Raw genomic sequence first — 26115 nt, forward strand, 5'->3', positions numbered from 1 at the left:
AGGCTAATGCCATGGGGGCATGTGTTCAAATCCCATCATGGCAGATGGTGGAATTTAAATTCAATTAATTAATAAAAATCTGGAATTGACGCCTAGTCTCAGTAACGGCGCCATGAAACTATCATCGATTGTTGTGAAAACCCATCTGGTTCACTAATGTCCTTTAGGGAAGCAAATCTGCCTTCCTTACCTGGTCTGGCCTACATGTGACTCCAGACCCACAGCAATGTGATTGACTCTTAACTGCCCTCTGAACTGGCCTAGCAAGTTCTCATGGGCAATTAGGGATGGGCAACAAATGCTGGTCTTGCCAGTGATGCCCACTAGAACACTTGATTATCACACGGTAGGCCATGAGAGTCCAGAATCTCACTTAGGTTCGGAGCTTTACTCTAGACATAGCCGGAATGGGTGACTCAACACCAAATAATGTGTTAAAACAGTAATTTTATTGAGTAATATTAAACAATTATTAATGATAAAAAAGGAAAAAAGGGTAACTTTATTAAAATGAAAGGAAGAAAAAGAGTATAGAAAGGCAAAAAAAACTTATAGCACACTGCTATAACCCCAAATTAGTCTGTTCATGACAACTCCCTTAAATGGTACAGTGTTTCCCTTGGTACATGCACCACCAAGTTTCCAAAAAACTAAGTGTGATTGTACTCTGATTAAGTCAAGGAAGTAATCAATTAAGTAATCAATGGCAAATAATTGTATAAGTTTGTTCTTCCCAAGAACTTTTTCCTTTTGTTTTTATGCTGGTCAGGCCAGGCCAAGCACAGCTGTTGCTTTATCGAAACTACTGTTTTTCTCTTCTTGAAAAAAAATGTTGCTTTGCCATTGTTGAAGCAGAAGACAGTTCTTAATGGTATTCAATGACCCTTGAACTATAAGCCAGGACAATGGATAACCTTGCACATGGAAGGAGGCAAATTGCACTGCGCTTTGAGCTTGAGTGCCACTATCCACCTGGAATTCAATGTTATATCCTCTCGAACAGAGCATCCATTACTTTCGTGATGCAAAGATGTGCTGCTACCTCTGAGATGCCACCAATATCTGCTGCCACTGCTTGGAAGGAACCGGTTGCAAAAAAATGCAAGGCCACTGTGACTTTTACAGCCAAGGGAAGGCCATGGCGATGGTTCCTGCGAACCCTCAGATGACCCTCACAATGGGACACAGGTCAGCAACTATCTACCTGGACAGGCGCAACCTTCTGCAGCACTGACGCACCAACATGTCCAGGTAGCTTCTCCTTTGACGGTAGACGCTATGCTGAGGGTATCACCTTCGTTGCCTTCCCAGCCCTTTTTGCTGACTTCTGTGCCCCTCTTGCCCAGGGGTCTGCCTCTGCTTCTGCAGGTGCTGCTCCTCATTGCCAGTTGATCCTATCTCAGAGAAGCTGAATCCCATTTCTTGTTATGTCCTTCCTTTCAATTGGAATGCAGCGTCTTTCTGAAACCCTCCCCACCATGAACACGTGATGCTTGTATGCAGAAGAACCCATCCACCAACCCCCCCCCCCCCTAACCCCCACCACCAAAGCTGCCCCCTAAAATGACCTTGTCAAAAGTGAAGGGATATTGTACTGATTGTCGCCTATGACTGAGGGCCTTCTCCGAGTCTTCCCTTTTCAATGGTGCCTCTTGCTGCTGTCCCGCCATTCAGACTCTGTCCCCACTGTGTCACCACTTCCTACTCCCTGTCATGGTTGAGACCCTGTATAGATCCCATGTCTCATAAAGAAAATTCCAAACTGGCTCTTGAAGTGCCTTTGTTGGTCATCTATCCATTTCGGGCGGGTTGCCTCTTCCTGCTCTCCTCAGAGCTTATTAAACTTTGAGCGTGTCGGTTTCGCCTCAGTAAACTGGCACGCTGACCTGAGGGGCGGGTTTAAGTGACCACCCGCCTCCATTCCCACCCTTTAAATCAAAATCCCGCCCTCTGATTCTCCCCAGCTCCTGAAAATATAAACTGCTGAGGTGAATATAGCAGTGCTCTCCTGAAACCACCACTGCAGTGTCAAATATCTCGCGTGGTTATCCTCAGGTGTGAGCATGTTTGATTATTTTAACATTTCAACAAATTGTATATGTTGGCCCTAAATAGTTGTAATAACTGATATAGCATTATAATCCTATTTAATGTCACTAAGAGTATGATTATTATATTTTATATATAATTATCAGGAATATTAAAATTAGAAGTGGTAGCTTTGGCTTAGTGGTAGGACTCTTGCCCCTGAGTCAGGAGGTGATGGGTTCAAGGCCCACTTCAGAGATTTGACTGCAGAACCCAGGCTGAGGCAATGGTATACTGAGGTGGTGCTGCTCTATCTGAGATGCCACCTTTCAAATGCGATGTTAAAGTGGGACCCTTCAAGAGCTGAGGAGTTTTCCGGGTGCCCTGCCCAACTTTTATCCCTCACTGAAACACAGTACAATATTGGTCATTTATCTCATTGCTGTTTGTGGAATCTTGCTGTGTGCAAATTGGTTGCCATATTTTGCCTATGTTAGAACACTTCAAAAGCTGACTCGCTTTCCACCATTTACAAGACACAAGTCAGGAGTGTGATGGAATACTCTCCACTTGCCTGGATGAATACAGCTCCAACAACACTCAAGAAGCTTGACACCATCCAGGACAAAGCAACCCGGTTGATCGGCACACAATATACCATGTTAAACATTTTTAAAAATTCATTCATGAGATGTGGGCATCACTGGCAAGGTCAGCATTTATTGCCCATCCCTAATTGTCCATGAGATACAACTGAGTGGCTTACTTCAAAGGGCAGGGTTACCATCAGGCGAGAAGGGGTCACCAGGCTCCCTTTTTGTCCTTCCTCTTATTTGACCGCAACAGGGTTTATTCAACAGTGGATGTGCTTACCACCTCAGTGAGTGTTTTACCTTTTACCTTTGTTGTGATGTTGATGTGCCTCATCAAATCCCTTTCCTATCCTGAGTGGTGGGAAACAGGGCTGTATTCTCGTACCTACACTGTTTGGGATCTTCTTCTACCTGCTGCTCTCACATGCGTTCAAGTCTTCAGAGGAAGGAATTTTCCTCCACACAAGATCAGATGGCAGGTTGTACAACCTTGCCCATCTAAGAGCAAAGACCAAAGTAAGGAAGGTCCTCATCAGGGAATTCCTGTTTGCTGACGATGCTGCTTTAACATCCCACACTGAAGAGTGTCTGCGGAGACTCATTGACAGGATTGCGGCTGCCTGCAACGAAGTTGGCCTAACCATCAGCCTCAAGAAAACGAACATCATGGGACAGGACATCAGAAATGCTCCATCCATCAATATCAACAACCACGCTGTGGAAGTGGTTCAAGAGTTCACCTACCTAGGCTCAACTATCACCAGTAACCTGTCTCTTGATGCAGAAATCAACAAATGCATGGGTAAGGCGTCCACTGCTATGTCCAGACTGGTCAAGAAGGTGTGGGAAAATGGCGCACTGACAGGGAACACAAAAGGCTGAGTGTATCAAGCCTGTGTCCTCAGTACCTTGCTCTACGGCAACAAGGCCTGGACAATGTATGTCAGCCAAGAGCGATGTCTCAATTCATTCCAGCTTCGCTGCCTCCGGAGAATCCTTGGCATCAGGTAGCAGGACCGTATCTCCAATGCAGAAGTCCTCGAGGCGGCCAACAACCCCAGCATATACACCCTACTGAGCCAGTGGCATTGAGATGGCTTGGCCATGTGAACCACATGGAAGATGGTAGGATCCCCAAGGAAACATTGTACAGTGAGCTCGTCACTGGTATCAGACCCACCGGCCGTCCATGTCTCCGCTTTAAAGACGTCTGCAAACGCAACATGAAGTGCAAACGCGACATGATGTCCTGTGACATTGACCACAAGTCATGGGAGTCAGTTGCCAGTGATCGCCAGAGCTGGCGGACAGCCTTAAAGGCGGGGCTAAAGAGTGGCGGGCCGAAGAGACTTAGCTGTTGGCGGGAAAAAAGACAAAAGCGCAAGGGGAGAGCCAACTGTGTAACAGCCCCAACAACCAATTTTATTTGCAGCACCTGTGGAAAAGTCTGTCACTCTAGAATTGGCCTTTATAGCCACTCCAGGCGCTGCTCCACAAACCACTGACCACCTCCAGGCACTTACCCATTGTCTCTTGAGATAAGGAGGCCAAAGAAGGAGATCGTAAAAGAACCAATCGGACAGGCTTTCTTGAGTTTATACAAGGAAGATGTGAGTTCATTATACTTAAATATCTAAATCCGATCTAAATAAAATAATAAAATTACGCTACACTTTCATGCACATACGTACACAAAGAATCACACACAAATAAATTACAGAGTGATGAGGGATAGATTTGTTTTGGAATAGAGTCCACATAAAAATAATTCTTGTAGCTTTAGTGGTCTTCCGGTTGAATCTGTGGCCGTGACGTCTGCGCTGATAATTGTTCTTGGAGACAATTGAGCAGAGGGCCTCCTTCCCTGTGTCTTTGTCTTGGAACTAGCAGCCAGCAGCTAGGCTTTGCATACCCCACAGCAGGTCTTCTGGAGAGAGAGAGACAGACAGACAGAGAGACAGCCCTTCTGGCTTCTCTACAGATTGATTCTCTGGCTTGACTGACTTGTCCAAGGGAAAACTCCCAGCTTTCACAGAGATGGATACATGGTCAGATGACTGTCTCGCTGTATTCTCTGGTGCCTTCTAATGAGATTCAAGTTTAGGAACTTCAATCCCTCTCAGACCTCATGGTGTCAGTGTTTACCCCTGGAGGGGTTTGCCCTTTCAATGTTAATGTCCCAGGATGATTTGAATGTCTTGCTAATGAAAGCAATCTCAGGTAGTTCAATCAATAGGGCAAGCCATTGTTTTGGGTATGGGCTAATCAGACATGTGTCTCCACTTTGATGCCTTGGAATGTGAAAGGTTTTCAAATGGAAATGGTGGTGTTCATTTTTAGCTGTGGCAAAGTCTTTGTAAAAGTTGCAGGTAATATTCAAGTTTTCCTTTTTTAAAGTTTAATGCAAGTTTCCAATCGATTAATTAAAAATCCATATTTGGCCTAACAGGGTTTCTTGACACCACCGCACTACATGGAATGAAATGTGATGATAGGAACATTTCGTTACAAGGTTGTAGGGAAAAACAAGCACACACATTCATTCTCAAACACTCACTTCTCAAATTCACACATTAATCTAGAATTGCTGCAGCTGGCATTGTCTACAACAGCTATTCGGGTTTAATTTTTCAGAGTTTTGTCATCATCATTCCTTTGATGAGGTTGAAAAAAATTGCAGTTCTTTTGGGTTACGTGTTGTCAAATGGGGTTAAATTTTCTCTAGCACCAACTTGTAGTACTCTGGGAATGTTCATCTCAAGAAACAACATGTGGTTGTTGGTGAAGCTTGTAGTATGAAAATTTCTGTTACTGCTGATGGCAAGTTCTCCTGTATGTACAAGCTTTAACCCGTCAACTGCTGTTTCTGCAACACATGACTTTAACTGTTCAGGTTCCAGCACTTTGATAATTCTTATCTCTATAGTGACTTTGATGATAAGACTTTGCCACAGCTAAAAATGGCCACCACCATTTCCATTTGAAAACCTTTCACATTCCAAGGCATCAAAGTGGAGACACATGTCTGATTATCCTGTACCCAAAACAATGGCTTGCCCTATTGATTGAACTACCTGAGATTGCTTTCATTAGCAAGACATTCAAATCATGCTGGGACATTTACACTGAAAGGACAACTTTAGCCCCTGTGAGGTGTCTGAGATTTCTTCCAGGCCCTTGTTCTTGCTGAGTTCTGAATCAAAATTGTTGGGTTTGATTAACTTTGGGATCATTGGGTTCTTCAGTGGGTAGCTCCACACTGACCTCACTTTTAGTTTTCTGGCGAGTTACACAAGTGCTGTTTACTTTAGGGCAATTTTCCTTCTCTTTTCCCTGTACTTTGGGGAGGGTCTTTTTTCTACTCTGCCCTATATCTTCTGGGACATTTCTGCTCGCAGGTGTCTGTCCAGCTTTCACTGCACGTCCCTGCGGCACTTCAAATGGTTGAGGTATCTCCCTCACTTTTGGCTTACCCTTTTGGGAAATTTTTTTGTCCCTGCAGGTTTCTGTAAATGCTGTTAGCAGCCTTGTTAGGGCTTCGCTTTGCTCTGCATTTAATTGGGAGAGTGTGGGGTTGAATTTTTCTAATATTCAGGTTTGGCTAACCGGACAATAGGGGGTTCAATTTGGGAATCCTCCAGGCCTCCCTCTAACTGGTCCTCACTGTTTCTTTCATTTGCTTCCTTCCTGACTGTCAGACAGGCCTGTGCTTGTCTGTCCCCTTCCCAGCTGTGATACCATTTTAACATGCTAATGTGGCACAGCCTTTGTTTTTTCCCTTTGGTCTGGGATGTCAATTAAATAATTATCCTCGCTAATCCTCTTTACCACTCAGTTCACCCTGAATTGGGAGTAGTTCTAATACATAGTCTCTGGGTCGAAATGTTCTGGCCTTAGCATGTTTATCTGCCTGCCTTTTCATAGGTGTCTGGGAGGTTTTTAGGTGTTCCTGAGCCACTGCACAGGCTCTTGTGAGCCGATCCCGGAACATGGAAATGTAGTATAACAGGGATGACTCATCCCTGTGTCCCAAAAACCTCTCCTTGATTAGTTTAAGAAGACCTCTCACCTGTGTCCATAAACTAATTCAAAGGGACTAAAGCCAGTGGACTCATTGAGTGAGTCCCTGGTGGCAAACAGAAGAAATCCCTGCCCTTTGTCCCAGCCATGGGGGTACTTGTAGCAGTATGCCCTGATTATTGTTTTTAGGGTCTAGTGGTACCATTCTAAAGCCCCCTGTGACTGAGGGCGGTAGGCTGAGGACTTTAACTGGGTTATGCCCAGATTACCCCTGACCTTTTGAAAGATCCCAAACGTGAAATTCGTGTCCTGATCCTGATCTCAGCCGGCAGCCCATATCAGGTAAAGAACTGGATTTGGCAGAGATGGGGGAATGGCCTCTGGTAATCAGGGAGCCACATCCATAATGGTGAGAAGATACTGGTAGCCACCTTTTATTTTCAGCAGGAGTTCCACACAATCCACCAGCACTCTACTGAAGGGTTCTCCAAAAGCTGGTATGGGAATTAGGGGTGCAGGTTTTATTGCAGTTTGAGGCTTCCCCACAACCTGACACGTGTAGCAAGTTTTACAGAACTCCACCACATCATTGTGGCATTTTGGCCAGTCATAATGTTATCCTATGCGGGTTTGGGTTTTTCATACACCGACATATTCAATCATTGGAAGCTCGTGGGCTATTCTTAGTATTTCTTTACTGGACGGAGGTGGCACCACAATCTGGTGAACCACTGTCCACTCTTCGTCCACAGGTTTGTGAGGCGGTCTCCACTTCCTCATCAGCACCTCATTCTTTAAATAGTAGAACTCAGAGACTCCCTCTGTTTCAAAGAACAAAGAACAGTACAGGACAGGAACAGGCCATTCGGCCCTCCAAGCCTGCGCCGATCTTGATGCCTGCCTAAACTAAAAACTTCTGCACCTCTGGGGACCGTATCCCTCTATTCCCATCCTATTTATGTATTTGTCAAGATGCCTCTTAAACGTCGCTATCGTACCTGCTTCCACCACCTCCCCCGGCAGCAAGTTCCAGGCACTCACCACCCTCTGTGTAAGTTTCAGTTTCGGTTTGGGCAGTCTGTGGTAACTTCTTTAATACTGGGTCAGCTTGCTGAGCCCAGAACAAGGAAGATCTGTTTAACACATCCTTTGGGTCCTCTAACTTCCCGAAGAAGGTTTCAGATAACCATACAGTAAGGTTATCTGTCTGCAGTGCCAGTTCAGCCTCCTCTGATGGAGCTTATTTGGCCATGGACCGGCACACCACACAGTCAGGGAAAATGCCGGGGACCTTCTCCTGCAATTGCTCTGTCTCCCTGACCTCTTTTGATCTCTAAAAGCACTGGGAAAGCTACCACCTTCGCCCCGCCAGATCATTACCCAAGAGCAGGTCAACCCTGTCCACAGGTAAACTAGGGACAATCCCCGTAGCTACGAGTCCTGAAACAAGGTCGCACTCCAGGTGCACCCGGTATAAAGTTATGGGCATATACTTTCGTCCGATACCATTCACTTATACTCTAGCATTCACTGTACTCTCTGGGGGAAAGGTCATGCCTCTTCCCAGCAGAAGGGATTGGGTGGCCCCTGTATCCCTAAGTATGACTATGGGCTAGCTTGCCTCACTCGAGGGGTATGAGGTCACTTTTCCTTGGGACACAAAATCCTGGTAACTTTCAGGGATTTTGTTAAGTTTTTTCGTACTCACAATGGTGGGTTTATTGCGTCTTACTGGCGCAGTTAAAGCCACAGCCTGGTCTGCTGTGTTTTTCATCAGGGCCCCTTTTCCTGCACTGGTCTGGTGTGCCCTGATTAATCCTAAATGTTTTCCCTGTAACTTCCAGCAGTCAGCTCGAAGGTGACCTGCCTGATTACAATAGAGTTACACAGGCTTCCTGACGTCACTCCTGCTCTCAGCACCGCCTTTTTTGGCCTGAGGAGGGCCCCCTGTGTGTCCAGCTTTCCCTTCTCACCCATGGCTGTTCGGGCTCCTATCACCCTCCCACCTTTTATCCTTTTCAGGTTTTTGGGGGTGACTGGGGAGGGGTTTCCCTTGGGGTAAAGGCTTGTGTACAAGCATAAATTCATCAGCAAGAATTGCAGCCTGCCTGGCGCTTGGAACCTTTTGTTCCTCTGTGTGGGTTTTAATAGAAAGGGAAAGTGAGTTTTTAAACTCCTCGAGAAGGATCAGCTCTCTGAGTTTTTCATATGTGGTCTGTACCTTAAGTACCCATATCCACTGGTCAAAAGCTACTGCTGAACTCTTTCAAACTCGAGGTAAGTTTGGTCAGGCTGCTTTTGGAGGGTTTGGAATTTTTGGCCGTGCGCCTCCGGTACTAGCTCATATGCACCCAGGAGAGAATTTTTAGTCATCTCATAGTCTGATGAACTCTCATCTGGCAACAGTGAATAAACCCCATGTTAGTTTGCTTTGCAATAACAGGGTCTAGCTCTCTGCTGGCCATTTCAGCTGTTTTGCAAGCTTTCCAAAAGTGACGAAAAATGCTTCCACATCCCCCTCATTGAACTTTGGTATCAACTGGGAGAATTTTAAGAGCTCAGCACTTGGTCCTGCGATAAAGGTAGCTCTCTCACTAGCCATGCCTTCAATGGGTGTATTGAGTCTTCCCTGGTTAGTTCAAGCCGCCTTAACTCCCTTTCCTCCTTCTCCTTCTGGAAAGCTCTTTCTTTTTCCATTTCTTGACACTATTTCTGCGCTCTCTCTCACTGGAATTCTAATTCTAATCTCCTCTGTTCTAGTTGTATCTTAGCTAAGATTACCCTGTCTGTTTCTGACTCTGACCCTGTTTCTGAGTCGACGGGCTGGATTTTACCAAGCCCATGACGTCGGGCTCCGTGTCGAGGAGAGGCCAGAATACGCGTCTGGCAGTGGCCCACCACGGAGGGCCTGGCCTGATCCATCCAGCAACAGCGAGGCTCCATGGCAGCCCCCCTTGCCACTGGGCGACGAGACCCCAATTAACATCTGGAAATTAATAAAATTAATCAATTTAAATATACTTACCCAAGATTTTGAGGGCCCACTGCGATCTTCGGCACAGCGGCTGGTCCTCCCGCGTCTTCATATCCCTGTCTGGGGAGGGGGGGAGGAGGTAGGTTTATCAGTGTGGGATGGGGGGGACAAGCTCAAATAAACATCATGGGTGTAGGGGATGATGGGAAGGGTTGTACTTTAAACTTTGTGCAGTTTTGTAGGGGGGGAAGGTCAGATGTTAAATGTAAGTGTTTTTTGGGGGGGACGGGATAATAGTTAATGTAATCACTATTGGGGGGGGGGGGGTGAAGGGAAAGGGGCATTGGAATGTTATTTATTTAATTTTGGGGGATATTTCTTTAAAACGTTAAATATCCCGGCAGGGCTGGCTACCCTTTACATGGCGTCAGCACCTGTGCACAGGCTGCTGATGTCATTGCTAGGGACATACAGCCTGCCCCCTCCTCGTGATTGGGGTGGGCGGGCCACCCCAAGTATTTAAATGAGCCGCTGTGCTTGAGATCGCAACGGCTCTTTGGCGTGCGGCTCGCACGGGCGGGCCACCATGTTTTGGGCTGAGATCGGCAGTGGGCTCATAAAATCCAGCCCTTCAAGTTCAAGTGCAATATGGTTGGCCACAAGTCTTAGGATTTTGGATTTCCTAGCTTTTGGACAGATAGTAATCCCTAACCGCCCAGCTACATTCCTTAACTCTTCAATAAAGAGGACATTTAACCTGTTCCAAGTTACTTCACTCTGGCTTAGGAAGGTACTGGCCTCAAATGTGGACATGTTAGTACTCTAGCAATGAAAACCACAAGAAAACCTGTGTTGAAGTTTTTGAATTTTTACTCGTGATCAATTTTGGTTTTCCCCCTTCCAATTTTTCATTTGTCATTGAGTTACGAACATGGACTCAAGCCCCCAAATTTCTGTTACGATCAAGTGAGGAGAGGTCACCAGGCTCCCATCTTGTCCTTCCTCTTATTTGACTGTGACAGGGTTTATTCCTTTTTAAACATTAGATGTGCTTACCACCTCAGTTTTACCTTTTACCTTTGTTATGATCATAAAAGAACCAATCAGATAGATTTTCTTGAGTTTAAGCAAGAAAGAGGTGAATTTATTATACTTAAAAATTTAAATAAAATAATAAAATTACCCTACACCTTCACACGCACATACACATTAGAATTACACACACAAATAGATTAAAGAGTGATGAGGGATAGATTTGTGTTGGATTAGAGTCCAGAACAAATAAAAATAATGCATAGTGTGCTGGGACTGGCAGCTTTAGTGGTCTTCCGGTTGAATTCGTCGATTCGTTGAAATCTGCAGTGATAGTTGTTCTTGGAGACAGTTGAGCAGAGGGCCTCCTTCCCTATGTCTTTGTCTTGGATCTAGCAGCCGGCAGCTAGTATTATCATGCCCTACACCAGGTCGTCTGGGGGGAGAGAGAGAGAGACAGCCCTTCTGGCTTCTCCACAGATTGAGTCTCTGGCTTGTCTGACTTGTCCAAGGGAATACTCCCAGCTTTCATAGAGATGGACAGATGGGCACATGACTGTCTTGGTGCATTCTCTGGTGCCTTCTAAGGAGATTCAAGTTTAGGAACTTCAATCCCTCTCAGACTTCATGGTATCAATGTTTACCCCTGGAGGGATTCGCCCTTTCAATGTTAATGTCCCAGGATGGCTTTGAATGTCTTGCTAATGAAAGCAATCTCAGGTAGTTCAACCAATAAGGCAAGCCATTGTTTTGGGTATGGGCTAATCAGACATGTGTCTCCACTTTGATGCCTTGGAATGTGAAAGGTTTTCAAATGCAAATGGTGGCAGCTATCTTTAGCTGTGGCAAAGTCTTTGTAAAAGTTGCATGTAATATTCCAGCTTTCCTTTTTTTAAGTTTACTGTAAGTTTCTAATCGATGAATTAAAAATCCTCATTTGGCATAACAGGTTTTCTTGACAGCGGTTAAGAGTCAACCACATTGCTGTGGGTCTGGAGTCAAATATAAGCCGTACTGGAAAAGGACAACAGATTTCCTTCCCTAAAGGTCATTAATGAACCAGATGGGTTTTTATAACAATCTGGTAGTTTCATGATTACCATTACTAATACTGTTCTTTTTTATTCCAGATTTATTTAATTAACTGAATCTAAAGTCCCCAGCTGCCATTGTGGGATTTGAACTCATCTCCAGATCATTAGTCAAGGCCTCTGTAATACTAGTCCAGTAACATAGCTACAATGCTACCGCACCACTACCACCTACCCACCCCCCGCTCAGCCTCTTCACCACTGGCGCAATGTGTATCACTTACAAGATATACTGCAGCAACTCAGCAAGACTTCTTCAACAGCACCTTCCGAACCCTCAACTTCTACCACCCAAAAAAAACAGAGCAGCATGGGAACACCATCAGCTGCAAGTTCCTCCCCAAGTCACACATCAGCCAGGCTTGGACATAGATCACCGTTCCATCACTGTCTCTTGGTCAAAATCCTGGAACTTCCCATCTAACAACCTTTCCAGTGATGCCCATATCCCATGAACAAATAAAAAAATGATCAGACTGATGACTTTATTGCTGCAATCTGTTAATCAGCATTTTAATGAGGTTATAAAAGACCAATTCTTTTCTTCTTCAGATGAAATGGGAGCAATTCCAATCAGGCAATTTCCAAAGCATGTTGCAGAACTTCATGCAAATGATGGATTCATTGAAGAATTTGAGGTATGTTCTAATTGTATTTTGTGGCAATTCTTTTATTAATTAATGAAGGGAAAGTCATAGTTAAGTAAACCCCCTGTCCGGATAGTGCAGTTTTGTAACTCCAAAAGTTAGTAGATCGCTTAGTTTTTTTTAAAAAAAGGGCCAGAAGAATTAGCAGTTGGGATAAATCTCTACACAGTGAATTGGAATGCTTTGTAACTGAAATTAGCTGAGACATCTTTTAAAAGAAGCTTAGATAAATACTGAAAGTATTGGAAAATACAGGACTATGGTGAAAGACCAGGTAGTGTGATTAGTTTTGGCTTAAGCAAAGAGCCGGCACAAACACAATGGGCTGAATGGTCTCCTCTGCTGCTATAAACCTCCATAGTTCTATGAAACACATAATTGAAATCAACTGAGGTCTTCAGTGCATGGTCAATTGAATAGATGAGAATCAGTTTGATTATAAATAATCTCCAGCAAGTAATCATCACCTTCAAGAGAAAAGGGAAATATACTGATGAAGGGAGTAAAAAGCCTTTTATAATTAGGAGCGTCTACTGATTCTGGTTTAAAGCATCGAGATCGAACAATTTCAAATGGAGCATTACTGATAATAATTAAGAGGCATGTCAGTGTTATTGTACCTCAAGGACACATTCACGTTATTTCATTGCAAGTTTTTTTAAAAAGTTGAGACCTTAAAATCATGCTGTGGGATAATAGCATTCTAACACTTAATGTGTCTGTCTGAAACGTCTCTGTCTGCTAAACATGTCATCACCTCCAATAAAATAGCCAAAGGAGGGATTTCAGACAAACACACAGCACAAGGTTCTTGTCCCTACTATAGTGTGTTCTCAAAGTCCAAGTCCCACCCATCTTTTTGGCCCCGTGCCAGGAGCCCTGGCTGCAGCACAAGATCCAGCCCTATATCTGCACCATAGTTTTATTTCCAACACCTGCCATCACATGACCCTTCTAACTGAGGTTGTTCAAGTACAGCCTGTTCTGTTGCTTGGATACCATTGGTTCATGCCTACTGGGATATCAATGTTTGCACCTTCAATTCATAAACCGTAGACAATACATAACTGGAATCAACCCTCAGTCCATTTAATGTTATCAACCACTTAATGATAATTAACAGATTTACTTGGTCTTTGAAAATACACTATAGTAGGGACAAGAACCTTGTGTTGTGTGTTTGTCTGAAATTCCTCCCTTGGCTATTTTATTGGTGATATTGACATGTTTAGCAGACAGAGACATTTCAGACAGACACATTAAGTGTTAGCGTGCTATGCCACAGCATGATTTTAAGGCCTCAAATTTTTTTTAAAATTTGCAATGAAATAACATGAATGTGTCCTTGAGGTACAATACCACTGATATGCCTCTTAATTATCATCAGTAATGCTCCACTTGAAATTGTTCGATCTCGATGCTTTAAACCAGAATCAGTAGAAGCTCCTAATTATAAAAGACTTTTTACTCCCTTCATCAGTATATTTCCCTTTTCTATTGAAGGTGATGATTCCTTGCTGGAGATTATTTATAATCAAACTGATTCTCATCAATTTAATTGACCATGCACTGAAGACCTCAGTTGATTTGAAGGGTAGCATTCTGACTCATTTCACTCATTTTTTTCAAATCTGTGGTTGTCTTGGTGTAAAAATCTGGACTCAGATATTCAGATAATTTGTACATTGAACACATTACAATATGTTTGTGATTGATGTTTGGGGTATGAATGATTTTGCATGAACTTTGCCATTGCTAGAATGTTCATTTTAGTTTCAAAGTTCAAAAATATGATTTAACACATATTGCAAGTCAAAACCCAAAGTAATGTGTATAGCAATGTGTATTTTTTGCATGCTAAATTTGAGCCTAATTTGCAACCTTTGATGAACTTTACTAACAGCTGTTGAAAGTTCACAGTCGTTTTATAGAGAAGTAATAAATATAGAGGAAGCAGAACAGCCAGAAAAAAATTGAATGAAAGCAGGAAGAGTCTTTTGGTCAGTCTGTCTGTCTCTTCCTTCAACCTATGTGTCTCTACTTTTATCTCTGTCTTGGTCAAAGAAACCCCCAAAAGTATAATGTAGACCATCAGTCAGCATAATTCTCTCTCTTTCTATGATGTATTAAAGTGTTTTCCCAAGAAATAAAAGGTGGTTTGGGTAACGGTACATGGTTGTAAAACAGATAGTATCATTATGGTAATTAGCTAACCAATACTGTTATTTAATATAGACTAAATTTAACTAATAATTAATTAAACAAATGCAGTGCAGATGTATTAATATGTTCTAGTTTACATGTTGCAGATTTGTTTGCTTTGGTTTGTCAGAGTTTCTGCCTTAGGGTGCAGTTATGCTGCTACATTTGTGTCATTGTGACACAAGTGACAGAATAACTCCAGAGTCAGATCCTGGCCTGATTGCTTTGCCTTAACATAGCATGAAATGCAGCTCCAAGTCAGTGCTGTGTCTAGTTTCAAAAGAATTTGGACAGTCCATGGGAGTTTCTGGATTCTTTAGAAACTGTAACAGAATTTATTCAAATAAGTACTTCCTGTACACTCTGAAATGCTTAACAATCACCTACCAGGGGCTGAATTCTATTCTCCTGCTGCTAGTAGTGTCAGCGGCAGCAGCAAAAAAATGGTGGCCCCCCACGCCACCATGCTGTTGCGCTCTGGTGCGCGTCGGCTCATCTGCATACGCTGGGCGATCCGCCCACCCCCCACAATAATGTGGCAGGGGTGGGCTCTGCGATGCCAACAACGGCGTCTGCTGCCTCTGCACAGGCGCTGGCACCATTTTCTAAAGGGCTGCCCAACCTATACAGTTGAAACCCATAGCCCCAACAACCACACCCCCCCCCCCCACCCACTGAAACAAAGTCAATTGATTTTTGGCCCCGCCCCCTCCCTCAATACACTGATAAATGGCATCCCCATTCCCCCCACACCTCAAAAAAAATTTGTATTTAATATGTGACCTTCCCAGCCCGCCAACTGCACAAATTGCAGGTGTCATCCCTCCCCCTCCATCCCCCACACTACAATGCGGATTAGACTCCGTTCACATGCCCACCACCCCCCACTCCCCCCCCCGCCCCGCCCCCATCCCCGGACTACACACTAAAAATGCTAAGTTCCCCACTTCCCCACCTCGGTGGCACCAGCTTTCCCTGGATAGGTAAGTGAAGGTGCGTGAGTGTGAGTGCCGGCCAGCGCACACAAGATCGCCGATAGCCGGCAAGATCACAGTGAAAGGTATGTTGATTTATTCATGCCCTTTATTTAAATATTTAAAATTGGGTTCCGTCGCCGAGTGGCGGGGGGCCGTCATGAAGCGTTGCCGCCGCCGGGAAGATTGGGCTGGCAATCCCGGCATCAGCGTCTCTGGCAGGCTGCTACCTCAGCGATCTTCTGGCCCCCTCCACACCGCACCCCCCCCCCTCCCACCCACTGCCACGGAGCCTGATGTTGGGAGCTCAACAAAATTCAGCCCCAGGTGTGGGGCTCTGCTATGCAAACACATGTTTACAGAACTATCTCTTGGTAGGGAGATTCGGACTCATAAGCAGACAGTATAAGCAATATGTTACTGTCTGTAAATTAATTCTGCAGCCAGCAATTTGAGCTTCAGTTTAACAGCAGCTTTCATAATACACAGCAGTACTGTGTGAGTCTATGTAAAAGTTGCTGCTACTTTCCTTCAATCCAACCTGGGTTAATTTGGAACTACCTGTATAGAGCTTTGTGTTATTAGAAAATATGCTTTCTATTTCCTACATTAAACCAATGAATGACTTTATAACTTTATAATTCACTCACACTTTTCCTATTTTCCATTTAAATGTACATATATTTAATTATCCTATGTATCAAACTCATTTACATAATAATCTTTACCTACACTTCCAGTTATGTTATCCCATCTCTTTCTATCTCTGACTCCATTGGTTGTTTTCATGATCCTTTTAAAATTCTTTGAAACAGTTTTCCACTTCCCCATAAATTCCAACAAACAACGAATATCTATTTCATGCTCCTTGGTTGTTGGTTAATTCTAAGTTAGTTGCCCTGCTTATTAATGGTGCTTTTTGATCAGTTTATAGCCACATGCCAACCCTGCAACAATGGGCCAAATGGGCCTGACCTGAAATTTCACTGATCTTTTTAGGCCTTAAAATGAAGGAATTTACAGAATTCTAAATTTAAAAAAAACTGTGGCCAATGGTTATGAATTAAGCTCACTTGACATTTGAAGTGTATTTACTGCATGAATGTTTAAAATTTCCTGAATGACCTCATTGTAAATGTGCTGTTCACTGCCTGCTGTGGAGTTTGATTGCTGTGCTTTTTACATTCCCTCCCCTTCATAAGAAATTGAAAGCATTTTATGAGGTAAGACATTTTGTTTTGGCTTTTGTTAGTGTATTAGAAGTAGCTTTGTAGAACAATTATTTGCCCATTTTATTTTGCAGCATCTATGTACGTGCTGTCCATTTAATTTACTTACAATTCAAGTAGAGTGGCTTCTTCTGAAGATTAAGTTTTAATTCCCAGAGCAGAATAAGCTCCTCTGCAGAATTTGCTCTTGACAGATCTTGCTGCATTTTAATGTGCCATGAAAATAAAGCAACTATTGGTGCACAAGCTATTCTCTCTCACATGATGCTGCTCATACATATTATCCTTGAGATTTTTTTTTGCCTGGTGTACTAAAAACACCCAGTGAAAATCACTAAATATCGTGCTGATTGAGTTATAAATGCTTTAAAATTTCTACCTAAGCATCAAACAACCAAGAGATCATGGTCTCCTTATTGGGAACAAACAGGAGAGACATCATCGAGGGATTATGATTTCATATTTTCTTGAAGCCAGATTCAAAGTAGTTGACTTTACTGGCACTTTTAAGGTGAAGCTAGGTTATATCTAGATTGATAAAAGCAAAATACTGCAGATGTCTGAAATTAAAACAAAAAATGCTGGGAATACTCAGCAGGTCTGGCAGCATCTGTAGAGAGAGAAGCAGAGTTAACGTTTCAGGCCAGTGACCTTTCATCAGAACCCTTCTGTCTCCACAGATGCTGCCAGACCTGCTGAGTATTTCCAGCAATTTTTTGTTTTTATATCTAGATTGATTTGCTACTGCAGTAGGCGGCCTAAGATTCTGAGCTTCTAATACCGTAGATTATTATTTTGTTCCAAAGTTCTTTGATTGCATGCAGGATGCAGTTCTTATAAAGATCACCTCTTCAGAAGATATTTTGTATCATTTATCTTGCAATGCATTTCTCTTTTCCACCCACCCTGTCACAACTTCTAATCTCATCGCTGGATCTCAGCGCTGTGAACACGTGCTTCTGCTGTTCACTAAATGATGGCAATCATCTCCCAGAGTGACGGGGTGGGGGGAGAATGGGGGGAGAGTGAGGGCTGGGGGGCGGGGTGGGGGTTGCAGGTGGTTGTTGGAGTCTGTGGGTTGCACCATGTTTGGATGGGACAGGCTAGGTGGACGGTTCTTTTTCGTACTCACATGTATCTCACCGGGCGCACACAGTCACACTGCATCTGTGAAAGAAGAGTGAGGGAGTTTGGAATCACGGAACTATGCTGATATTTATAGGAGGGGATTGTGGTTTCATACTATCTTCACCATTATTTTTAACAAGGTACTCACTTCCTATATCATTACGCTGCAGTAGAGTGTTACTACAATTTTGTACATGTCTAACAGTAAAATTATAAGCTAGCAGTTTGGGGTGGCACAGTGGCGCAGTGGTTAGCACCGCAGCCTCACAGCTCCAGCGACCCGGGTTCAATTCTGGGTACTGCCTGTGTGGAGTTTGCAAGTTCTCCCTGTGTCTGCGTGGGTTTCCTCCGGGTGCTCCCACATGCCAAAAGACTTGCAGGTTGATAGGTAAATTGGCCATTATAAATTGCCCCTAGTATAGGTAGGTGGTAGGGAAATATAGGGACAGGTGGGGATGTGGTAGGAATATGGGATTAGTGTAGGATTAATATAAATGGGTGGTTGATGGTCGGCACAGACTCGGTGGGCCGAAAGGCCTGTTTCAGTGCTGTATCTCTAACTAACTAACTAACTTATCTCGACAGTGGAATTGCTTTTGAATTTAAATGGGATTTAATCAAAGGTAGCTCTTAGCTGAGCCCTCCTGACGGAAAGGACCCCAGTTCAATCTTGATCTGTGCTAAACTAGTTGCCAGGGCAGCAGTAGGGGGCACTGCAGTTGGTCTTTAGGTAATGGAGCAGAATGTCAACCAGTTTCCTACCGGAGGCCCTATGCTGTGACCCTGGCATGAGTGTATGAGAAGACAGTGGATGTGATGTAGGGTTGGCAACTCTGGTTGGACCTATTCCTGGATGTTTCACCACATGATCTCCCATCTCCCACTGCCTTCCTCCTCCCTGCACTGGTCAAGCAGCCTTTATTCCCATCTCCAATATTTTTCTGTCTAAAAACTGCAAATGTTCAAAGAAAATGGGGGGAAAACACCATTTATTTTTAATGTTCCTATGATTTTTTTTTACCCCTGGGTCGATTACAGGAATGTCCAGGAGACTAATTTTTAGTTCCTGCAAATTCAAGAACAATCCTCAAGAGTTGACAACCATAGTTGGTTGAGGATTTGAACAAACTCATCTGTGATGTCCTAACAGCCAATTTCCTAATGCTCACTGTATAACTGGGGCTTGAGTAAAACAAGAAAACTGCCAGCAGCATGAAAACGTGCTCTAGCAGGATTCAATTCTCTCAGGAATGGGGGAGAGGTAAAAGGAAGGAAATGCAGTGGGATTTAATTTTTTTTTAATTGAGACTTAAATGGACTCGACTAGGTCTATGTGAAACTTTGTTCCACTATCTAATGATATGTATTTTTGGTTTTTGCAGGAAGTCCAAGGATGCGCTGTTGATTTAGGCATCACATCAGACAGCTCCAACCACCCAGACAACAAAAACAAGAACCGCTATATAAATATAGTTGCTTGTAAGCCACTGTGACTATTTTACTATATCCCAGGGTTATCATTAATTATTTGTAATTATCTTGCCTCAACATTAGCATGATGAACTTAGAGAGTTTCCTCAGTGGCTCGTAGTCCTACAAACTTGCAGGCCTGGATGATTTGACTTGGGAAAGAATGGCTTTTTCACAGGGTTGTGCAACACAAAACTCTAACCATCATCTTTATGACACTTTGTAACACAATGAAGGAAAAAATGGGAAATTCCTACAATGATTTAGTTTAATCGTGCAAAAGAATGCAGAGGTGAAAATTTTGTTGTTTTTGGATTTCTGCTCAGTTCGCCTCCTTTTTTCTCTTTCTTTGCTAAAGGCCATGAATCATACTGGGGTGTGGCTTTTTGGGTGCCAGCTGCTTTCTGGTGTTTTATGCAAGCAAACGATGGGGCTCAGGTGGTTGTTCTACCACAGGAACCACCACAACAAAGGCTAGTTCTCTCTTCAGCTGTGTCTGCACGAGTGTACTGGGTAACAGTCAGAAAGAAGAATCTTGATTAATTTCTTTCTTTTGCTCCCTACTGCGAGACAACTAACTGCAGTTTTGATGATTTACTAAAGTTCAACATGTGCAGCATATACATATTCAACAATGCTCATTGTTAAAAAAGCAGGCTATTTGGGTGAACAGAATGAAAATAAAAGTGTAAGTCTCACCACTAGCATTATTTTTTCTGAAACGATAAATAACCAGAATCATAATTGAAGATTACATTCTATTGTTCTCTTCTGTCAATTTCTTTTGTTGTTCTGGTCTCCTTTGTCCCCCTAACAACGAAGCAAATCCTGTAGCTGACAGGAAGGCCCCTTTCTAATGTTCCTGTTGCACATAATCTACTGGATTTATAGATCAGGTTTTTTTTCATTCCTGGGGTGTGGACCTCGCTGGCAAGGCCCAGTATTTACTGCCTATTGCGAATTGCCCTTGAGAAGGTGGTGCACTGCCTTGAACCACTGCAGGTATTCCCCCACTGCTATTAGGGAGGGAGTTCCAGAATTTTGGTAATAATGAGGTAATAAAAAGCTGTCTGTCACTTTACAGCTTTCAGGACTCAACATTGAGTTCAACTATTTCAGATCATAATCTTTGCTCCATTTTTTTCTTTTTGTGTTTTTTTGTTTTGGGACAGCAGCTGTTGGTGATGATTCTGCCTTTCAACACTTACACCTCCCTAGATTTGTCTTTTTGTTTCTTTTCTTGTTCCATTACCATCTCCTTTTGCCTGTGCCATCACTACTTTTGTCATTTAATCTCTCTTGTCTTCCACCCTTTAACAGACCTTCCCTTTTGTTCTTTTCCTCATCTCCGTTTTCCTGTCTTGCTTAAAATCTGTTACATCTCTAACTTTTGCCAGTTCTGATAAAAGGTTATCAACCTGAAACGTTAACTCTGTTTATCTCTCTCAACATGTGCTGCCTGACCTGCTGAGTATTTCCAATATTTTCTGTTTTTGTTTGCCTCTTACAATCTTGGCACGTAACGTTCCCTTTGGATGAAATAGCCAGACGTCCTGTTTCTTTGTCCATAGTCTTTAGTGATGGGACATTGCATTGGTATATATGAATCATATGCCCATGTGGAGCCTAAATGTCTTTGCCAGAGTAAAAATTAGCCGCAAAACCTGGGAGATTTATCCCTCTAATCTGCTTTAATTTAAAGTAATTTCCTTAGCAGAGCAATACCAAGTGTTAATGCACTGCACACGATACCGCACAATGTGGAATGTAATAGTTGTCTTTGCTTTCCTGCATTCATGGGTGGATATTTGTTTTTTAATCTTGCGTTTACTGCAAAAATTACTTTGTTCTGGAAAAAATAAAGTTTTTGTTTGTTTCAGTTGACCACAGCAGAGTTAAACTGTCCCCACTTACAGAAAAGGACTCCAAGCACAGCGATTACATCAATGCAAATTATGTTGATGTAAGTAAGATGCATAAGCTTCTTTCACTTTCTGCTGTGGCAGGGAGTAGTTTTGAATTTATGGCTAATGTACAATTCATAGGATTTCTCTGGAATCATCCCAAGTCTTTGGTTATTTATTATTCAGTGCTTATATGTGCAGCTTTATGTTATAACATTACAATTTCTGTAAGAAGTGCATAAAATGTTGCTATGATAGTGTATCTCCTGTGACATTGCTCACATGCAATTCAGATGAGAGATAGAACAGTCAGGTAAGTAAGAATGCATATGTGTCACTGTGATCTGTCCAGTGTTTCACCAGCTTTACTATTTGGCTTTCTTTCATTATAAACAGTCCGCTAATCCTCAAGTTAATTCATCTACCATTCCTTCACTTGCAAAAGCATTTTCACTGGGAGTTTCCTCAGCAAGGTTGTGATCCCAATGGGTCGCGAGAAATTCAGGGGAAGATTGACAGAAAACAGAAGCAAAGTACTGCAGCTGCTGAAAATCTGAAATATAGGCCATGGAAGATTGACAGAATCCCTGTTTAAGCAGTTTATCCATTGTTTATGCCAAAGTTACAGGGAGATTCCCTGAGGAAATTTCTAGAATTGCAGTTTTCCATTACTTTTGGCATTCCCAATATTAGATTTCTCTGCCCAGCACCTGATTAGTTTCACTGAATAACTGTAGTCGTTACTATCCCAGAAATCCCAAGCATGCAAAACAATAGCAACTTGCATTTGCTACCTTTAATGTAGCAAAACACTTCAAGGCACTAAACAAGAGTCTCATTAATAAACACTTAGATACCAAGCCACAGAATGAGCTATTAGGATAGATGACAAAATGTCTGGTCATAGAAGTAGGTTTTAAGGAGTATCTTAAAGGAGGATAGAGACACGTAGCGAGGCAGAGAGATTTAGGAAGGGAATTCCAGAGTTTAGGCGAAGGCAACTGGAGGTTTAGCCACCAGTGATGGAATGATTAAAATCAGGGATGTGCAAGAGACCACAATTGGAGGAATGCAGAGGTCTAAAAGGCTTGTAGGGCTGAAGGAGGTTACAGGGATAGGGAGGGGTGAGGTCATGGAAAGATTTGAAAACAAAGATAATAATTTTAAAATTGAGTGATTGCTGGACTGGGAGCCAGTGTAGGTCAGTGAGCACAAGGGTTCTGGATGAATGGGAATTTTATTTATTTTATTTTTTTATTTAGAGATACAGCACTGAAACAGGCCCTTCGGCCCACCGAGTCTGTGCCGACCAACAATCACCCATTTATACTAACCCGACAGTAATCCCATATTCCCTACCTACACTAGGGGCAATTTACAACGGCCAATTTACCTATCACCTGCAAGTCTTTGGCTGTGGGAGGAAACCGGAGCACCCGGGGAAAACCCACATGGTCACAGGGAGAACTTGCAAACTCCACACAGGCAGTACCCAGAATCAAACCCAGGTCCCTGGAGCTGTGAGGCTGCGGTGCTAACCACTGCGCCGCCCCATGCTATTCTTTATTTCTACCCAAACTGATTCTACATCACGATCTATTACACCTATATCATTACTCACAACTGCACTGATGCCTTCCTTTAGTAACAAAGCTACCCCACCTCCTTTTCCTTTCTGCCTATTCTTCCAGAACGTCGAATATCCTTGAACATTAAGATTCCAGTCCTGGTCATCCTGCAACCACGTCTCAGTGATAGAAATAAATGAATATGATTTGATAGCTATCTGTGCCGTCAGCTCATCTATCTTTATCTGAATGCCGTAGCATTTGTAACAAGAGCCTTAAGCTTTGACTTTTTACCATTTTTGCCTACTCTGGTTCCAATTTCTGCTGTACTCCTGTGCTTGTATTCTCTGTCCCTTCCTGTCACTCTGAATAATGTATGCTCCTTCACTATCGTGCATCTCTGCTCTCTCGTTACTTTTCGACTTGTAACACTTCCTTTCAATTGAACCCTCCCCCCCACTATTTAGTTTAAAGCCTTATCTACAACCTTAGTTATAGTCAGTCTTCATCTTTGGCCTCCTTGTCTTGAGAGACAATGGGTAAGTGCCTAGAGGTGGTCAGTGGTTTGTGAAACAGCGCCTGGAGTGGCAATAAAGGCCAATTCTAGAGTGACAGACTCTTCCACAGGCGCTGCAGTTAAAAAGTTGGTTGTCGGGGCTGTTACACAGTTGGCTCTCTCCTTGCGCTTCTGTCTTTTTTCCTGCCAACTGCTAAGTCTCTTCGACTCGCCACTCTTTAGCCCCGCCTTTATGGCTGTCCGCCAGCTCTGGCGATCACTGGCAACTGACTCCCACAACTTGTGATCAATGTCACAGGACTTCATGTCGGGTTTGCAGACGTCTTTAAAGCGGAGACATGGACGGCCGGTGGGTCTGATACCAGTGACGAGCTCGCTGTACAATGCATCCTTGGGGATCTTGCCATCTTCCACGCGGCTTACATGGCCGAGCCATCTCAAGCGCTGCTGACTCAGTAGGGTGTATATTGCGGGGATGTTGGCCACCTCGAGGACTTCTGTGTTGGAGATACGGTCCTGTCACCTGATGCCAAGGATTCTCCGGAGGCAGCGAAGATGGAATGAGTTGAGACGGTGCTCTTGGCTGGCATATGTTGTCTAGGCCTCGCTGCCGTAGAGCAAGGTACTGAGGACACAGGCTTGATACACTCGGACTTTTGTGTTCAGTGTCAGTGCACCATTTTCCCACACCCTCTTGGCCAGTCTGAACATAGCAGCAGATACCTTTCCCATGCGCTTGTTGACTTCTGCTTTGAGAGACAGGTTACTGGTGATAGTTGAGCCTAGGTAGCTATAATTCCGTTTTCCCTCTCCCTCCCTTCTTAAATAGTGGGGTGACATTTGCTACCTTCCCATCTGCAGGAACCATTCCAGAATCTGTAGAATCTTGGAAGATGATCACCAATGCATCCACTATCTCCATGGCTACCTCTTTCAACACTCTGGGATGTAGAATATCAGGTCCTGAGGACTTATCAACCTTCAGCCCCATTAATTTCTCCAATACAACCTTCTTACTAATACTAACATCCTTCAATTCCTCATTCTCCCTAGTCCCTTGGATCTCGATTTCTGGGAGATTTCTTGTATCCTCCTCAGTGAAGACAGACACGAAGTAATAATTTTGCTTCCCTGCCATTTCTCTATTCCCCATTATAAATTCTCCTGACTGGCTGCAATAGGCCCACATTTGTCTTTTTACATATCTGTAGAAGCTCTTACAGTCCGTTTTTATATTTTTTGCGAGCTTATATTCATATTCTAGTCTCCCTTTATCAGTTTCTTGGTCCTCCTTTGCTGCATTCTAAAATCCTCAGGCTTACTACTATTTCTGGTGCAAGTTAAGATATGGGCAGCAGAGTTTTGGATAAGCATAAGTTTATGTAGGGTGGAAGAAGACAGACCAGCCAATAGAGCAATTGAACAGTCAAGTCTAGAGTTAACAAAGGCATAATTGAGGGTTTCAGCAGCAGAAGACTGGGACAATATTACAAATGCACGCACCTCTAAGGGGCAAATGATTTTCAGTGAGGAGACTCTGAGGGACAGAGGAGTTTCAGTGAAGGGACTCTGAGGATAAAAAGAGTTTCAGTGAGCTCTGAGGTCTCAGATTACCCAATGCAGGGCCACAGAAAAAGTAGCATGTGGCATAGCTCAAGGAACATAGGCCTGAGAGCAGACAGATGGCAAGCTTAAGACCCAAAACAGAGGGAAGGTATGAGCAAGGGAAGGTTGTCAGAATTGCTGGAAGATGGGATGGGTAGGTGTTACGGGATTTTCCTTTCAGAATTGTTGGGTTTTTTCACCTCCTTATTGTGCTATGTATTTAATTTTAAATAGTGTATAGTAGGGTAGGGAAAACCAACATGGCTGCAGGAAAAACTTTGAAAAAAAAATCAGGATGTTATTGTTTTCTGTTTTTGTGAACTGGACATTTTTGAGAGATGGTTAGTGCAATGTGTGCTTTTTGGATTGGTTTATTTTTAGTAAATGTGAAATTTAAGCCAATCAACATGTTTTTTTTTCCGACAAAGGGCACATTCTCACTCTGTACAGATGCATTGGAAAACATTTAATTATGCAGGATTTCCTGCACAAGACACATTAGCTGTAGAATCAAATTTAAATTACTCATTCACTTTGAAGTCTAAATGGTCATACAAATTATAAAGTTGGTGTATTTTTATTTTTTGTACCCACAAGGAGAAATTCCAACCCACAATTGCTGTTGTAAACCTGCAACATCCTCCTCTCCCAATGTCAGGAGTTGAGAGAGCTATCAGTGTGTGGCTTACATTGGGCACTTCATCATTGTATTGTGTAGTTTAGTCATTTTACAGAGATTGAGGAATACTAAACCTGAAAAAACTTTATTACTTCAAATTGAGCCAGGAAATAGGACTAGAGGGCCATGAAGGGAAATAAATGAAAAGGATGCTTAATCAGGATGAACCTCCTTACTCAGTGATTGTTTGGAATGGTCTTCCAGGTGGGGGAATCAAAACAAAAACATTGGAGCTGTTCAAGATGCAACTGGGTGATATTAAGGAAGAGTTCCCTGTCAAACAGGAATTGAATAATTACTTGAAAGGGGAAGAATTTGCAAGGCTATGAGGATAGAGCAGTGGAGTGGGATTAATTGGTTAGATCCTTCAAAGAGCTGGCACAGGCGCGATGGGCCGAATTAACTCCTCCTGTGCAGTATCACTCTATGAGTCCAGTTGCATACCAGAGGGACG

At 43.2% G+C, this 26115-nt stretch overlaps 1 protein-coding gene across 1 annotated transcript in view; it reads left to right on the plus strand.

The window, feature by feature from the left end:
* Positions 1 to 26115, plus strand: part of LOC137379686 (receptor-type tyrosine-protein phosphatase zeta-like) — a 262813-nt gene that overhangs the window by 213946 nt on the left and 22752 nt on the right. The window contains exons 15-18 of the mRNA XM_068050891.1: positions 12291 to 12376; positions 16764 to 16784; positions 19301 to 19397; positions 21269 to 21351. Of these exons, the coding sequence (XP_067906992.1) occupies positions 12291 to 12376; positions 16764 to 16784; positions 19301 to 19397; positions 21269 to 21351 (287 nt within the window). The remainder of the gene's footprint in view (positions 1 to 12290; positions 12377 to 16763; positions 16785 to 19300; positions 19398 to 21268; positions 21352 to 26115) is intronic.

Source organism: Heterodontus francisci, chromosome 18 (assembly GCF_036365525.1).
Source record: "Heterodontus francisci isolate sHetFra1 chromosome 18, sHetFra1.hap1, whole genome shotgun sequence".
NCBI lineage: Eukaryota > Metazoa > Chordata > Chondrichthyes > Heterodontiformes > Heterodontidae > Heterodontus > Heterodontus francisci.